This window comes from Nelumbo nucifera, chromosome 5, assembly GCF_055504915.1.
Source record: "Nelumbo nucifera cultivar China Antique chromosome 5, China Antique-T2T, whole genome shotgun sequence".
In the NCBI taxonomy this organism is placed as follows: Eukaryota; Viridiplantae; Streptophyta; class Magnoliopsida; order Proteales; family Nelumbonaceae; genus Nelumbo; species Nelumbo nucifera.
This window is the reverse complement of record NC_142653.1, coordinates 20965397-20983501: the sequence shown is the minus strand read 5'-3', so window position 1 is coordinate 20983501 and position 18105 is coordinate 20965397. Positions and strand designations below refer to the sequence as shown.

Genomic DNA, 18105 nt, shown 5'->3' with positions numbered 1-18105 from the left:
TGAAAAGCCTGAAATAATACATTAATTCCAAGTTTTTTTTTTCCTGAAAAGATGAATCAAAAAGGAAAAAAAAATGATCCATAAAAGAACACAGTAATAGTTTAGGGTTTTAGTTATGTTTTATAAAGTATCCCATGAAATTAATTGACGGAATGCTAACAATGGGGGAAAGGTTTTGAAATCCAAACGTAAAAGTGGGTTGTTATTGTAAAACAGTTTTTTTTCCTACATACACAGTGGTGTCTATAATTTATCCCTTTTACATAAGGCTACAATTTGGGCTGGGTTATTCCGAACCCACCTCAAGAAACTAGGGTTGGGTTGGGTTGAAGTTTGGATTAGGATTAGGTTTGAAAAGTATGAATATGACTTAACTTTGGGTTGGGTTAGGGTAGAAGCCTTCACCAATCCGATCCAACCCAAACTCAACTTAACTTCATATTTGCATATATAAAATATGTATTGATGCATGTAAGTATGATTCACTTTTCATGCATTATGCATATGCAACTACACATCCAGATGTATGTATCTATATATTTATGTATTTTTTTTGCCATGAGTATTATATATTTATTTATTTACCTCTATACGTGTATACATGTATTTTGTGTGTCAAGAATTTTTAGTTTAAAGGTGTTTTTTTTATAAAACATGATAATTATGTTCTTTTACACATAATAATGCTAATATCAAATTAACATGAACTCTTAGAATTTAAGAAACAACCTAACATTTTAGGGTTAGTTAGGATTGACCTCAATTAGGGATGACAATGGCTGGATCGGGTTGGGCTTGAACCGAGCTTTACACTCATGATAAAGGCTATAGCCTATAGGCCTGGGCTTGGGTTTTGGACCTATAACACTTGACCTGGCCCAAGCCTAGGCCTGAGCACTTATAAGCTTTACACTCATTAAATAGCATATAATATACATAGAAATTTATTTTATACATCTTATAATGTAAAATGTTATATATAATATATATTACAAATGTCATATTATAATATTTATATATAACATATGTACTATAAATTAAAATAACATATATACTTGTATTTACATTATGTGTAAAATGCATATATTTAAATATATGCAGGCTGAACAAAGTTGGGGCTGTCTCTAAACACAAGACCAAGGCTTCTAGGCTGAGCTGAAAATATCAACCCTAACCTCAACCCGACCTACACCCCCACTTAAGAATGATCATGGGTCGGGCTGGGTTTTTACAAAGTATCAATAGTATTAAGGCTTGCCCAAGCGCAGCTAGGCCTACACCCCAGGCTTGATATTACATGTCCGAGCCTGATTCTAGTTTGGGCTGGGCCGAACATCTGGTTTGGCCTTTATGAATTAAAATTAAAACTTTAATTTAACTTTATATTCATAGTTATAGAAAAAACATATTTAAAAGTTAGTGTATATACTAATATAGTAATATATAATACCATATATACATGCCATATATATTTAATAAAACATCATAAATACCATACATGCATATATACCATATATACATACATACCATACAACTTATATGCATATATGCTATTATGCACATCACATACTGCATTTTATATATTTAATAAAATATTGTAAGATACTACACTATTACCCAAAATGTAAAATAGTGTACATATACTATATCATATATACAATAATTTCTGGACATGGCTGGGCCAGCTTGGCCAGGTCCGGCCTGAATTGTGTATGGACTCAGGCTGGGCCGGCTTGACAGAAATATGTTCGGAAATCTATGGGCCGGATCATAACCCACTTTTACGTTGAAATTGAATAACCTACGACGTACCAATTTATCATACAAGTTCTAACTTCTACGTTTACACAAAAGAAGTGGCGGTTGTCTGTTAGACTGTTGCATACGTGGGAAGTAGAGATGGCTCATCCCAGAAAACAAACATGTAGTCCGACTGAGCCCAGACAACAGATTAATGAGACGAGATTTCCGCAAAGCAAAAATAGTGCACACCCCTGAGGTTACGGCATCCAGTCGTATATAGGGAATATCTGCCATTGAATTTAACATTCATGCACGGCAGTCCTGATGTGTGGTTGGATGCCGTACTATAAGGGTGTGTGTAATTTTTTTTTTTATTTGGGTAAATTATAAAGACTTCCCTGTATTATGGGGTCTGTGACAAATAATCCCTTCCAGTATTTTGTTTTGCGATAAAGACCCCCTTTTTGTTAGTCTTCCGTTTAAAAAGGCCATTACAATATTTTTTAATTTCCATACTACTCTTGTAATAACTATTATTGTTCATCCTTTTGGATCTCACAATACAGGAACAACAGCGGTGATAATCCCCTCTACCTTAAATTACTTCACATTTTTCTCTCTTTTTCCCCTTCCCCTTTCGTCTCGAGGTTGAAGATGATGAATAGGGTACATGACGATGAACTTGCATTACAATGTACAAGTATCTTCTTAGTCGAGAACCACCCAATTCATATCATGGATATGATTTCTACATCGTTGCAAAGGGCTTTGGGAATTTCAATCCGCAAACTTACACAGCTAAGTTCAATCTTGTCGATCCACCAATGAGGAATATTGTTGCAGTTCTAGTGAATGGATGGGCAGTGATCCTATTTGTTGTTGATAATCCAGGTAAAACACCAACTCTAATTATGTTTCCTTTCCATTGGCAAGGCGGCGTCAAGGTTGTTCTGAGGCTCCTGAGTTTGGTTGCCCTTTACGTTGTTTCCTTTCTACAGGTGAAAGTTGCAGATGCCTTCGGTTGTAGCTCCAATGGCGGAAACTACAGAAGGTAAAAGCTTGCTAGAGGCTGAGAAGAAAAAGGAACAGAGCCTTCCCTTTTACCAGCTCTTCTCATTTGTGGACAAGTATGATTGGGTTCTGATGATAGCGGAAAGCATAGGAGCTGTGGTTCATGGCTCTGCCATGCCTGCTTTTTCCTTCTATTTAGAGATATGGTGAATGGGTTTGGAAAAAACCAGTCGGATTTGAAGAAAACGACTGAAGAAGTAGCCAAGGTTTGATTCCCCCAAGATTTTCAAAATTCTCATTTCATCATTCTGGATATTTAATTTAAATTAAATTAAAATGGTATTCATTACTCTCGATCATTTCATATCTCCATTTGTATTCTTCTCATTTTTGTTATTTTTTTTGGGTGAAATGCAGTATGCTTTGTATTTTGTCTACCTGGAATGGGTCGTAAGCTTATTGTCCAATGCAGGTGAGCCGAACACACTTCGATCTCTGTTTCTCTCTGCTTCTCTTTTTTATTTTTCTCTCTCTAAATCTCTAGTTCAAACTTCTGTTTGCTGGGTTAAAGTTCGAATAAGGTGTTTGACGTTTACCAGCCTCACGATCCCATTCCCATATGGGGATTGTCGCCACTACTGTTTATGTGTTGTGAGGTCTGGGGAGATGAATAATATTTTTTTTGTCCGAACAATTATTATAAGGGTAGTATAACGATTAAAAATATTGCATCGGTTTTTTTGGACAGAACACTAACAAAAGGGGGTCTTTGTCTCACGGTCATAGTACAGGGAGGGTTTTGCCGCAAAACAAAGTATTTGGGGTCTTTGTCATAAACCCCATAATACAGGGGGCCTTTGTAATTTACCCTTTTTATTTTTTTAAGATATTGGGTGTGTAGATCTTTAAGTAATAGGGAAAATTTCCGATCAACTTTAGCTTGAATGACAATGTGGTCCTCAAACTTTAAAATGCCATAATTTAATATCCAAACGTGACAATCCAGTATTTATCGCTAAACAGTCCATTAATCAATCTTAAATGATATTTAAAAAATTAAAAATACCATTTAAATGCTATCTAATTATCTTTATCAAAAGTTAGACAAAAAATTGGAGAGTCCTACATGCTAATCAGCTAGCCTCTCAAAAAAATTGATGACTGTTTAGAAGAGGCTAAAATTTGAAACATAGGGATCAAATTATCACTAGAACCAAATTACAGTACTGATCACGAATTTTCCCGATTATATGAATACATGACCTCCTTGCTGTCATCCTCGATCACCATCGCCTCTATTTCGCATTGCAACCGTTTTGGTTCAATTACTCTTCCTGTCTCTGTTACTGCTCTTGAGTCTTGAATTATTTTGCTTTGGCAAGAGATGATATTAGGTGGAGGTCCTAAGAAAAGACAACGCGTGGGAAGCAGCAGTCGCCTCTCCGCGTTCGCTGACATCGAATTCTCCCGAACCGACGCTACCTTGACGGAAATCTCCCACAATCCCTTGGGCTTTCGCCGCCTCCATCTCCCCTCCTCCTCCTCCTCCTCTAGCAGCTTCAATAATCCCGCCACTGCCGACATTATTCTCCGTCTCTACCTCGAACCCTCTCCTTTCGATCCCGATCCCGATCCCGATTTAGTTTCCTCCGTCGGTTCGGCCGATGAGGAGGACATCCAGCTTCACCTTCATTCAAATGTCCTTCGCCGCTCCAAATACTTCTCCGCCCTTTTGTCCGACCGGTGCAAAAGGAAATCCGCCGACGATTCCTCCGATGTCTCTGATGGGATTATCCGTCTCAATTTGAAGGTTCCGTCCTCGGTTGGATCAATCCACACTCATCTCACTGTTCTCCAACTCCTTTACACCAATGATTTCTCCAGCGTCATTGGTAGTGCCTCCGCTGCCCTGGAGATCCTCCCTGTCGCCCTCGAGCTTCTCTTCGAGGATTGTGTCAAGGCTTGCGTTCGATTCCTGGAAGCCGTACCCTGGACTGAAGAGGAAGAAAAGATGGTTCTTAGTTTAATTCCCTTTCTCAGGGAGGAGGAGTCTCGGGAACTTCTTGCTAGGGTTTCGCCCGCCAATAGCAATTCATCAGAGGACATGCTCCATGGATTGATTCTCACGGCCATTCATAGCTATCCCAACATGGCTTTTGTGAAGGCTTTCGTGGCGAAGCTTCTGAGGGATTTCTCGTCCAAGGATTCGGCAAGGAGGGTGTTGGATCGGGCATTTGAGACTAGCTTGAGGATTGTGAAGGAGTCGCTGGAGGAGTATTCCAGCCCAGATTTTAGAGGAGATCACAACGAGACGGAAGCAATTCAGCGATTAAATCTGCACAAAGCAATGACTAATGGGAGGCATTTGTTGTGGTTGGTCGAGAGGATGATTGAATTAAGAGTGGCTGATACCGCCGTGAAGGTATGGAGCGACCAAGCATCTTTCACAGCTGATCTGCAGAGGGCATTTCGTGACGATGCATGGAGGAATATCGTGCCAGGCCTTCCAGCTGTCATACTCAGATGCACCTATAAGCTTGCAAATGCTGTTGCCACTGGCTCGATTCTGGCTGTTAGGCAGGTACTACTATAATAGATATCTTGCTTTTCTTTTGCGAATTTTATGTAATCCTTATACCCTTATTCTGTGTGTTTGTTTGTCGTCTACCTTATACGATTGCTAATTTTAGAAGCTGGAAATTTAGTATTATAATTTTATTTGTATATTAAGATGATTAATGAGCTTGGTGTTTACCCACCACTTGGCCTATTGAAAGTTCTAGCGTACGTAATTATCTGCCTTCCCATGGCCTTGGCTTTCCACGCGATGTGTTCTGGTTTTGCTGACTTGCTTAATTTTTTTGTGAAGGAGATTGATGTTGGTTAAGTTCCATGTCTTCGTTGAAATCCTCTATTTCTGTGCCTATTTTGCTAAGCAAGACAAAATGAACCATGGTAAAAAATACTTTTAGATACACAAAACTGTATATTGGGAGATATTGAAGAGTCACCCATTTCCGGTATGCATCAGATTCACTGAATCCTAAAACATAGAAGGTTAAATTCAAGATTGATTTGCATTACGATAGAAACATAATACATTTCCTAGGACATTAAAGGTAAAGTTATCGGATAAAGAATTATGTAATGGAGATGTGCTTTATTACATGTACAAGTTATTGCATTGGGTTATTTTGAATTGAAAAAATGGGAAAGTTAACTTAAGATGTGTTTCAGTCAATTATCATAGCTTATTTAAGTGTTGGTTGAGCAACTTATGACTGAAACATGTTTTTCAGGTCAAACCTGTCAGAGTAGACAGTAGTAATGAGAAGTGTCAGAAAAATTGAAAGTCAAAATTGTTTCTAGTTGTTTTTTTATTATGATTTAAGAAATATACTTTTAAAAACACTTTTTCAAATTTGAAACATCAGGTACACAACCATGTTTGACAATCCATAACAAAGGAGATTTTGAAGAATAATTTCTATTGGATTACAGCTAGGTGGAGGATAAAACAGAGTTATAGCTGGAGTGTTGTGTGATTGGAGAGAAGATAAATTACATTGATGGGATATTTATAACAGTATTGGGAAAACAAGAAGCAACACACTCATAGGATGAGCATGCAGTGATGAAGATTTTGAGAAGGGTGAGAAGTAGGTGATTGAACCAGCAGTGAATCTTAAGATTCAATCAGGAAATAAATGAAGGAAAAATAGAAAAAGTGGATCGGAACAGTAGAAGGGAAGAAGAAGGAAAAGAAAAGAGGTTGTGGGAAGAAAGAATATGGCTGGTTCTCAGCTGTTATCATTGATATATTTGGATCACTATAAATAAAAGCGCTATTACAAGAATGCCCTTAAGAGGGTGGTTGCATGATTAAAGAAATAAAAGAGCCTTGTAGGCCCATTACACTAAAGCCATCAGCATAAAAAATAATAGAAAACTGCCCCAAGGAAATAAGGTACATCTTGGCCCAAATAATTCAACACCCCCTCAAATTGAGAATAGATGCCAATCATGCCCATCTTGCTTGTATAATGCTGCAATTTAGGCTTAGGAACACCTTTAGTGAAGGTATCCTCCAACTATACTTCATAAGCAATAAGGGTAGACAAACATCTCCATATGAAACTCTCTCTCATATGGTGTCCTATCTATTTCAATATGTTTTGTCCTGTCATGTTGAATAGGATTATGGGCCATATTAATACGCGATAGTGGTATGGCTTTTAATAGAGCGAATTGGCGAAATAGGATTCATGTAGTCGACCCCATATTAGTTGGGATAAGGCATGGATAATGATACTGATGATTAATAGCTGCTTGATTATTACGATATAAAATAATTGGCTTATCATGAACAACACCCAACTCCTTTAGAAGTGATCTAAGCCATAGCAACTCAGACACCCCATGGGCCATTGCCCTTTACTCCGTTTCAGCTGAAGGTCGTGCTACTATAGATTGTTTCTTACTCCTCCAAGAAACTAGGCTCTCAGCAACTAGAGTGCAATATCCAGATGTGGACCTTCTATTATCAAAACAACTTATCCAATCAACATTTGTATAAGCTTCTATGTCAAAACAACTTATCCAATCAATCTGTATAAGCTTATTACAGGTTTGAAGGTAAATCTAGCCAAGAGTATGCTGATTGAGGTGGGGGAAGTAAGGAGGGAGGGGCTGGTCCATTTTGCTGCTGTGTTTGAATGTCAAATTGGGGAGCTGCTTTTCCTTTATTTAGGTCTTCCTGTAGGTTCTAAAGGATCTGCAGTAGGAATTTGGAGGTCAGCAATTGAAAGAGTGGAGAAGAGGCTGGAGATGTGGAAAGCAAAGTGTCTATCCCTGAGGGGCAGAATTACACTAATTAGAAGTGTTCTTTCTAGCCTACCGACTTATTATCTATCTCTATTGGAGATTCCAGCAAAGGTGGCGGATAAAATTGAAAAGCTTCAGAGGGATTTTTTGTGGGAATGAGTAGGGGGAGAGAAGAAGTTCCATTTGGTGAAGTGGGATAAGGTATGTAGGCCAAAAGGGAAAGGTGGGTTGGGAATTAGGAGGGTCAAAGTTTTCAACAAGGCCCTGTTGGGTAAGTGGCTGTGGAGATTTGGGCTGGAAAGGGAGAGGGAGTCTCTTTGGAGGAGGGTTGTAGTTGGGATGTATGGGCTGGTGAGGTTTGGATGGGAGTCGAGGGAGGTTACTCTTATGGGGTGAGTGTCTTGAAAGGGATAATGCTATTCACCCAAGATTTCAAAGCTTTAGTTAGATTCAAAGTGGGAGATGGGTCAAGGAAGATTCTGGGAGGATGAGTGGTGTGAGGTGTGCCCGAAAGTTTACAAGCTGACTGAGCATCACATTAAAATTGATCAATGTTTTGAGCTGAGGAGAGATGAGCTTGTTTGGTGCCCCAGATTCAGAAGAGCTCTGCTGGATCAAGAGATGGAAGAATGTATTCAGCTGCTGGGAAAACTATAAAAAGTTAAGGTGTCACCCTCTTCGAGGGATGGGATATGGTGGAAAGAATGCAAGAATGGGGTTTTCATTGTGAAATCTTCTTTTTTTGGATCAATAACACAATTCATTAATTATCACAGTAAATTACAGAGAGGAAGACAAACTTTCTTATCTTCCAGCTACATCAAGAGCCCCAAGAGAGGAAACAAGAGAGAAAGAGAGAACAGAAAAAGAAGAAAGTTAAATTACATTTTTGCCTAGAACATGACATCCTTGTCCACCCCTTGTTTAGCTAACCCATCAGCAAAAGAATTAGCTGATCTTTTTACCCAACTAATTTTAACTTCCATTTCTCGAACCAGCCATCTGAATTTTCTCTTCAAATTACTATAACTCCATAAACCGCTATCTTATTTGTTCAGCCACCTAACCACCACCTCCGAGTCCCCTTCAATTATGAGTTTCCTGATTTTCATCTCCCTAGCTTTCTGGACACCTTCCAAAACTGCGTGGATCTCAGCTCTGAGAGAGTCACCCACTTCAATTGGGCCTGAAAACATGGTAGAAACAACCCTGATGAGGGGAAATTTGGCTCGACGTAACAGGGAGACACGTGGACGTGACTCGGCATAAGTGACAGCTCAGCATGATCAGTTCGCTACAAAGCAACCTCGGGTACCCTGCTACCCCGAACTAGAGTTACTTCGAGCTAAGATCATCCCGAACTAAGATCACCTCAGTACTAGTTCGCGACCAGGATAACGGTACCAAGTCCGCTACAGATCGAGCTCGGACAACTGGGCCCACCTCGAAAAGAGTTCACCTTGGGACAAGCCTACCTCGGTGCAAGATCATCTCAGTACTAAGGAACTTCGGCATTCAGAGCAGGTTGGGTCTGAAGAACACGAGCTCGGGCAGCTCGCTACCAAGTAGCCCGGCACTTCACAGGCAGCTCGCTACCTAGTCAGGCCAACCTCCGCGTGACAACCCCGAGGAGCTCACCACCGTACCCCGCATTTTATGGGATCGTACCTTAACGACTATATTAGCTCACCCACTTTCCGATTCAGGCAGAGATGGGCAACCTTACCGGTTGGTGGCATTATCCCCACCTAACACGAAAGCAAATCCCATCACAGCGAGGATCCAGGAACTGCTCCACCAAACCCACAGGGACTCCAGTATATAAAGACCTCACTCCCCAGGGGCGAAGGCATGATGTGTAATCTTTGCTCTCTAGCTCTCTAATTCTCTGATATCATCTTCAAGCTCTCTACTACGTGCTAACTCAGCCATCGGAGTGTCCCCGCCGGGTAAGCCACCCCCGGATCTCCGATTCATCTCTTGCAGGTTACTCAATCCCCGTCGTTGCTGGTAGCCAGATCGTCTCCAGCAGGGAGCAGCCGGATTACGCCACATCAAACCCCATTCTCATCCCTAAAGACACCCCCAATCCATGATTGTCTGGGGTTCCCTTTTGCTACTTCCATCAAAGTTTAGTTTCATGAAACCCACAGGTGGGGGAGCCCAAGACCCACTCATCCCTGCTTTAATCTGGGTACAGCTAGCAATCTCACCCCACTTCCTCAGCAAGTCATCTACTGTATATTCTTTGAACAGCTCTAGGGACTTCATCCATTGAATAACCCCTATGTGGATCAAGGCCCTCAACTCCCCAACCCCTCTCTCTACATCATAGAAGATTTTGGAATTTCTTTCTTCCCACAAAGTCCAACATACTGCTGCCCTCAGTCCTCTCCACATAGTCCTTCCCCTTTTCGTATGCCACCTGAAAAAAGGAGCAAAAAGGCCTTGCAAATTTGATGGAGGAATCCAAGTACACCCAAAAAGAGATAAAGCCCACTCCCAAATAAACTTTGCAAATTGGCAAGACACTAGAAGATGAAAACTGGTCTCCCCATCAGCCTTTCAAAGAACACACCAATGAGAGGACAAACAAGCATTGGGTCTCTTCTTTTGGAGCAGATCACCAGTGTTGAATCTTTCCAAAAAGGCTTCCCAACAAAAACTACCAACCTTAGGAGGAGTTGGTCTACACCAAACCTCATTAACAGGGAGGGGGGGGGGGGGGGTTATAGGATTGGAGGGCTGGCATAGCACTTTAAAGAAAGAGGCACAGGAGAAAAAGCCAGTAGGGGTGGGGGTCAAGATTCTAGAGTCTTCCTTAGTACCAAATCTTTCTATTTGGTACTGGTAAAAAGGATCAGTTGGGTTTAGATCATGTGGAAGGGGTCTGGGGGAATCCCATTCCACAGAGAGTAGAAAGCCTTTGCTTGGTTGGTTGCCTTGCATAGTGTACTAATAGTCAACCACTTAAAGACTAGGGGATTATGTCTAGCAAATATCTGTGTTATGTGCTGTTCGGAGGAAGAGTCTGTCTTACATTTTCTTCTCCTGTAAGATAGCTAACATCATTTGGAAATTCTATTCGTCTCCCTTTGGGTATGGAGTATTTCAGCCAAGCTCAACAGCTGAACAACCTAACTTCTCTTCTTGGCTAATTCTTGGGGGAAGCAGGAAAGCAAGGTTAGTTTGGAGCTGCATTCCCTTTGCCATATGCTGGACTCTGTGGAATGAAAGAAACAAAAGAATTTTTGAAGATAAAAAAAAAAATTCTGAACCTCTGGTGGCTACTAGTGGGGAATTTAGTAGCAGACTGGGTCTAGGTGCTTCCAAGACTTTGATCAAGTTAGTAGGACAGATTTGGGGGAGAATTTCTGGAATGCACTTGAAATTCAGTCTTTGTAATTTGTCTCAATTTTGTTTGAGCTCATGTTGTTTAGGTCAGAGTTGTTTGGTTTTGCAAGATAGGTGTCACCTTGTCACCTCCTGGACAATATCTTTCTTCTTTTTATTTAAGAAAATTTTCATTTTACTCTTCAAAATAAAAAAGCTTCTATACTCTCGTGCCCATAATTAGCAAATAAAATTCCTTTTTCCTGGAGTTCCTTTCGAATAGCATAGAACCCTTTTATCGGCAGCTAAATGAGTGTCCCAATGAGCATGCATAAATTGGTTAATCACACTCATGCCATAAGAAATATCGGGCTATGTCATGCAAAGGTATAATAACTTCCCCACAAGTCTCTGAAACACTACCCTACCAGGCAATGACTAGCCAATTGTAGCAAATAACTTATGATTAAGGTCAGGGTAGAAGCAAGCTTAGCACCAAGTTTGCCTATCTCTGTCAACAAGTTAAGTACATACTTCTTTTGAGACACAAAGATGCCTTGGATCTTGCTACTTCAATTCCCAAGAATTACCATAGCTCACCAAGGTCCTTAATCTAAAACAATGTGTTAAGTAGGGATGGCAATTTCTACCCTAACTGCCTTAACAGGGTGGTTTTTTTTTGCTTGGAAAACGGATTTTGTGGTGGGGGTGGGTTTTGGAATTTTACAACCCATACATTTCATGTGAAAGATAGTTGATAGTTTATGTGTTTTTCACAAGTTTTAGTCAAAAAATTGGAAACTTTGATGTCTGTTCATGTTGTTTTACTTGTTTTTGGTTATACATAATAGGAAATAATAGGAAATTAGATGCGGGTTCTGGACCCAATCCAACCCACCTGACCTGCACCACCCTCAAATGCAAGGAGGGTATGGTTGAGGAGGGTTTTACATTTTCATGTGTGGGGATGGTTTGGGGAGGGTATGGGTTGGGAGGTCTAGGGAGGTGGGTAGGGTCTAGAATTTACAAAACACTCCTTGAACCTGCACCGTTGCCATCCTTGCTAAGAAGTTGTTTAAGTATCCTAATTTCTTACACATCATTTCCTATAACTACAATATCATCAACGTAGACTTTAAGGATAGTCACTAAAGCATCTCTCCTTTTCACAAAGACAATGTGATCTAACTGGGTTTGTATTTGACCAAATCCAACAGAAGCATTTTGGTATCTCTCAAACCAAGCTGTTGGAGATTGTTCGAGCCCTTAGAGAGGTTTTTGCAATCTGCATACCTTTTCTTGCATCTCCTTGCTATACATCCATGGAGGAAGAGACATGTAGACTTCTTCGTGAAGGTCCCCATTCAAAATGCTTTTTTTTTTTAATTTTTTACATCAAATTGATATAAGGGCCATGAAAAGGTGGTTGCAAAGGAAAAAAGAGAACACAGGCAAAATTCATTTTGGTTGTGGAGGTAAAAGTCTCCAAGCAGTCAATGCCATACAACTATGCATACCTTTTAGCTACAAATCTAGCCTTATACCCTTCAATAGATCCATTTCCATGTTATTTGATTGTGTACACCCACCTGCAACCTCTGGGCCCTTAGCTTTAGTCAAATCAGCAATTTCCCATGTATTATTTTTTTGCAATGCTTCCATATCAGTTTTCATATCATCCTTCTATTTGGGTTTAGACAATGCTTCTGATATAGTTTTAGGGATGGACCAAGAAGAAACAGAGTCTAAAAAAGGAATAATGTGAGGGTGTCAACAAGTCATATGAAAGATGTTTAGAAATACAATGAGCAGTGTACTTATGTTTGCCCTTTCATACAACAACAGGAGGATCAAGGTCATGGAAAGAAGGTGAAGTTTCTGTACCTGTACCCACCGTCACTTCAGTAATTGGTGGTGCAGGAGGCTTTGTTGATGAAGGGGGGACAATCTACTCATGCTTGTTCCTTTGATAGACCTGCATTGGTTGGGTGGTAGATGGAGAAAGAATGGTAGGAGGGTCTGTAGAAGGACTAGAAGGAGAGGTAGGATGAGAAGAAGGGGCAGGAGAGACAGGAATTGCAGAAGACTCAAACAAAAGAAACATCCAAAGGAATTGACGAGGACGAAATAGGTGCTGGGAGGGGATGTGAAATAACACATGATTTTGAAGGGGTATGAAATAACCTATGATTCTCCCTGTTAGAAGGAATGCAATAGAAAGGGAGGAACTCAACAAAAGTGACATCCATGGAAACAAAATGTGTGCCACTAACAGGATCATAACAATAATAACCCTTTTGTTTGGAGGCATAATGAAGAAGATGTATTTTCTAGGCTTGGATTTAAACTTGTGTCTCTGAGAATTGGGGATATGGACATAACAAGTGCAGCCAAATACTTGGAGAGGAATAGAAAATGAGTTTTCATCTTTGAAAAAAAGACAAAGGAAACTTAAGATCAAGAACTCTTGAGGGCATACAATTAAAATATATAGATCGTTCATATGATATAAATGGGAATTATTTATGATACAAGGGGTAATCGTACATATATTACCAATTGGGTATTTTCTGAACGGAGCCTGGATACTTCATTTTATTGGTCCTACCAAGCCAATCATAAATTGTTCTAAATTGATAATATTAATACTGATCCCCCAAAGAAATTGATCTAATTGTGCTTCACGCTCCAAATAATTGATGGTTCAATCAATCTTATACATCAGTAAGAATAGCATCTCCTCAATACTTCACTAGAACATGAGATGTAAATAAATTGTATCTTTAACAATGTGTCGATTTTTCCTTGTAGTTACCACATTTTGTTGAAACAAAAACTTTGATAAACAACTTTAACAATGTCATCAAAATATTCTTTTGAATTATTGGATCTGAATAATTTGATGCTGGTATTAAATTGAGTAAAGAATAAATTCATGGAACTGTTTAACTAACTTAGAAACTTTATTGTGAGAACGCATCAAATGAGTCCAAGTGTATCTAGAAAAATCATCTGTAAACAAGAGGACATACTTATAACCACCCATGGAAAAAATCATCAATATACAAGAGAGTGTAAATGGCTCAACCCCCACACATCATAGTACAAAATACTAAAAGGAAACTTGGTTCTTTTATTGTTTAAAGAATAAGAATATCTACTATGTTCTGATATTTGACAGGACTCACAATGTAGACTAGATAGACTAACACTCTCGAAGCCTTAAACAACTTAGGAAATATCAGACTTCAAGAAGAAAAAAGATAAATGACCAAATAAAAAATGACAACATAATTTGATCGAAGGACTTAGATACAATAGATTCTAAAGCCCCCCATTGTGATTGTAGTTGTTTTTTCTTAGGCACATCGAGTAGATATATCCCATTTGTCTCATGACCACTATAAATCACTTTCTCAGACTTAAAGTCCTAAAAAACATAGTAAGTAGGAATAAAGTTTATACACCAGTTTAAGGATTTAGTTAAACTATTAATAGAAAGCAGCTTGGTTTTAAGTTTGGGGACATGAAGGACAAAGGGTAGGTTAAGGGTCTCAGTGGCTCTAATGTCTCCCTTTCAAGAAATGGGAGCAAGAGAACCATCGGTTAGGGATATTTTGTCTCTGACTAGGAAGAAGCTGGTAGGTAAAATGTATTGGGAAATCAAGAAGCAACATGCCCATAGAATGAACATGCAGAGATGAAGATATTTGAGAAAGGATGAGTGAGTAGGTGATTAACCGGTAGTAAATCTTAAGATCCAATAAGTGAAGAAAAAAAAGAAAAAGAAAAAAAGTGGTCCAGAAAAGTGGAAGGGAAGAAGGAAAAAAAGAGGTTTGGGGAAGGAGTCATGGCTGGTTCCTGGCCACTATCATTGATATATTTGAACCACTATAAATAAGTGTAATTACAAGAATGCCCTTAAGAGGGTGGCTGCATGAGAAGAAATAAAAGAGGCCTTGTAATCCCCTTATACTAAAGCCCATCAACATAAAAAAAATTGCCCCTAGGAAATAAGGTGGTCTCTTAGCCCAAATAACTCAACAAGGAGAAAAACTAGAAAGAGCAAAATGAGAAAGTTCATTTTGGAGAACCTAGTAGTTGTCCAATAGGTGATAAAAAGAGGAAAAATTGACCAGTAAGAGGAGTAGTCTCATTTGAGTTTATGGTTTTAAAAGAGGAAAGCATGAAAGCAATTTTTGAGGACCTGGGGTAATGAGTAATGATCTAGGTCTGGAAGTTTGATGGACATGGCCTTTAAAAAATGGAATAGAAAAACAGGATGCATCCAACTCATATAGTTAGGAATTAGGATAAGACTCACGATTTCGTCTCCTTAAAAGTGAAACATGAATACATGATGGCGTAATGTTCTTTGTATGTAGTTCATAGAGAAATAGAATACAAGATGGCCTCCTCTGGGCAGTGCGGTATTCCCCATCTATGTTCTTTTGCATCGAGTTTGCAACACCAACATTGGTGCTGTAGGGCTTCTTGTTTTTGCTCTTTCTATGACCTTCCTGTGGTTTGTGATGATATATGTCTCTTCTTTGCCTACTCATAGAAAGCAACAGAGGTATGGAGGTGGTCTCAAATCAAACAAATAAAGCAAGAATGTCAAACTAATCAAATAGAATCTAACGTAGTAACATAGCCAACTTTAGCTGTGGTCAAATCATTTATTTCCTCATGGATTATTGATCTACCTGCAATTTCCCTTTTAGATGAATTTAGGGCCAAACCTTCTTCCAAATTTGCCACAATTTCTATACATAGTCTTTTTGGAAAATGAAATCTATAATTAAGTTATCAAAACAATGGGAAAGGGGTTACATTTCCATTAGCAAAGAATATATGCACATGGCACATGGAAGAATAAGCTTAAACCGCTATTAAAAGGAATGTGTTTTTAGTTTTAAAGGTAAGACCCTATTACCTTTTTTTAATTTTATTATTTGGCTGAGCTCATACAGCACAAAAAACTTGCAACTAGAAGCCCCAAAGTAATTGACCTAAATATAAAGTTATAGCAGCTCAACAGGGCTGAACGTGCTCAAAACAGGCTAGACCTGCCCAGAAAATACCAGCAACTTTAATAATGGTAGATTGCTGCTGTTTCATTAAAGAATGACATGGGCTTTTCTCTCTTTTGTTGGATGAAGATTGCTGCTGTTTCGTAACTAGATTTATGTCGTGTCTTTGTTTCTTTAGTGCAGTTGCATTCAAAATTTTCTTTAGTGAGGATCCTTTTCCATAGCTTTGGACTTATATCATGATTGTTTAGAATTGCAGTTATTAATTATAATGATATTGGAGCCTTGGAGGTGAATAATTTATCATTTTGGTTGGCTACTCAAATTCTGTCCTGCTGCTGTGCTCTATCAAGAGCCATGTTGTGTTATTTGTTTATCATTTGATTTGGTAAATGCCATGCTACATTATATATTATGATATAGCCTGTGAGTACGGTTGTTCGATCATTCATGAATTAATTTAAGACTATAAGCATCTTAAGAACAAATTCCATTTTTTTCTACCAAAAAAATAACAAAATCTAACTGAGTTTTAACAATTTTTAGCACTAGAGCCACTTAGATGACAAGATTGTGGAAGATGAGCTCTACCACATAATGGAGAATATGGAAATTTCTTTCTAAATGATTATGTCCAGGTTTTTTCTTACCGGCATCAACGGTTCAGTCCTTCAATTTTTAGTGTAGAAAAAATTAAATGGATTTATGTTTTTGACTATTAGGTTAGGATGAAGCTTGTGAAGGATTGGCTACCAGTGCTGATTGTTTGCAAAGACAACAGCTCACCAATGCTGCCCAGTCATAAATCACTGTATCAAGAACTGGAGGAGACATTCCTTGGGATAATCTCAACATTGCCCATGTCTGATGCACAGGGGTTGCTGCCACAGTGCCTTAGCTTCTCCACCCGTAATGTTGAGGACTGCCCACACCTGGTCTCAGCCTTCAACACATGGTTCCGGCGAGCAACTCGACCACCACACAGTTTTGATTGAAAAGGATGGGATGGTTTGTTGCTCTTGTGATCATCTACTGCCGTGTGGAGGTAGGGAACATCTGTTCTGGAGTATTGCATTTAGAACGAAGTAACAAAGACCAGAAAACATTGTGTCTATTCAAACAGTGTTGCAGAAGAAGCAAACTACTATGTACGTTGTAGTATATATTGTGCATATTAAAACTTTTTTAACAGTAGATGTTGTTAAAAGGTAGATGGACATTCAGTTTCCCACTGTTACTGAATACTGACACTTGCAACCTTGCCGAGGAATAGTAAATTCCATTTTCATAATAAAGAAAGGCAGATGGAGTTTCATATTCATCACTTGTCTTTTTTCTCGGTTTGATTAAATATAGCACTCTGATACACAAATAAATGCGATTCTGTTTCTATTAGTAACAATCAATCAATGTATTGCGTTCATAACTGCGTCTCGATACAGAGAGTTCAAAGAAATGCTACCACCATCTCTTTTGACGTTGATTACTGAAATATGTCGTTTCCCAATCATCATCATCATCATCGTGTATGCAACAGCCAAGATGGTCGTTCAACCAAGAACCACGCTATGCTTGACCTTGAACTCTTGATAATCGTGTAAATTGAGCATCCGTTGTTGGATTAAGCATTCAATTACAATTGGTAGCTTAGGGGCCTTTGAACGATGCTTCTTAAAGTATGGGAATGAGTATGGAAAAAAGGCAAATTTAAGAAACCTATGGGATACACTCTGTATATGCATAGACACGATGAAAAAAACTTGGGATTGGTTAGGGAATTCTAATAAATTTAAAAGAAATTATACAAATTATCAATAATTAATTAAGAGAAGTTTTGCCAGAATTTCTATCTATGTATCAATGCCAATAAATTTTCAAATATTACTATTAATTAATTAACAAAAGTTAATAATAATTAATTGGTTATCAAAAGTAAGCAAAAACTATTTACATTACAAAAATATTAGTAATTAATTAACACAAAATGGGTTAGTTAATTTAGACCAAATTACTTTTTTTACATGTTAGATTATTTGTTTTGTTAATTATTTTAATTTTAAAATGGGTTATACTTGCTTACCCCGTCTTTCTCTCCTCGGTGGATGGGTTACATCTACCATGTGGTAGAAATAGAGTATAGATTATATAGGAACCTTCCATA

At 38.7% G+C, this 18105-nt stretch overlaps 1 protein-coding gene across 1 annotated transcript; it reads left to right on the top strand.

Moving 5' to 3' along the window:
- The first annotated feature begins 3856 nt into the window (after positions 1 to 3856).
- On the top strand, positions 3857 to 17265 carry LOC104595698 (BTB/POZ domain-containing protein At1g63850-like). Its single transcript, XM_010256556.3, has 2 exons — positions 3857 to 5335; positions 16667 to 17265. Exons 1-2 carry the CDS (start codon positions 4139 to 4141, stop codon positions 16937 to 16939), a joined length of 1470 nt encoding a protein of 489 aa, XP_010254858.1. The 5' UTR covers positions 3857 to 4138; the 3' UTR covers positions 16940 to 17265.
- Positions 17266 to 18105: the final 840 nt, after the last annotated feature.

Excerpts from the sequence above, each read along its gene's own strand:
- LOC104595698 (XM_010256556.3), top strand. The coding sequence starts at position 4,139 with ATGATATTAGGTGGAGGTCCTAAGAAAAGACAACGCGTGGGAAGCAGC. Across the intron at positions 5,336-16,666 it reads CGATTCTGGCTGTTAGGCAG|GTTAGGATGAAGCTTGTGAA; the intron begins GTACTACTATAA and ends TTTGACTATTAG.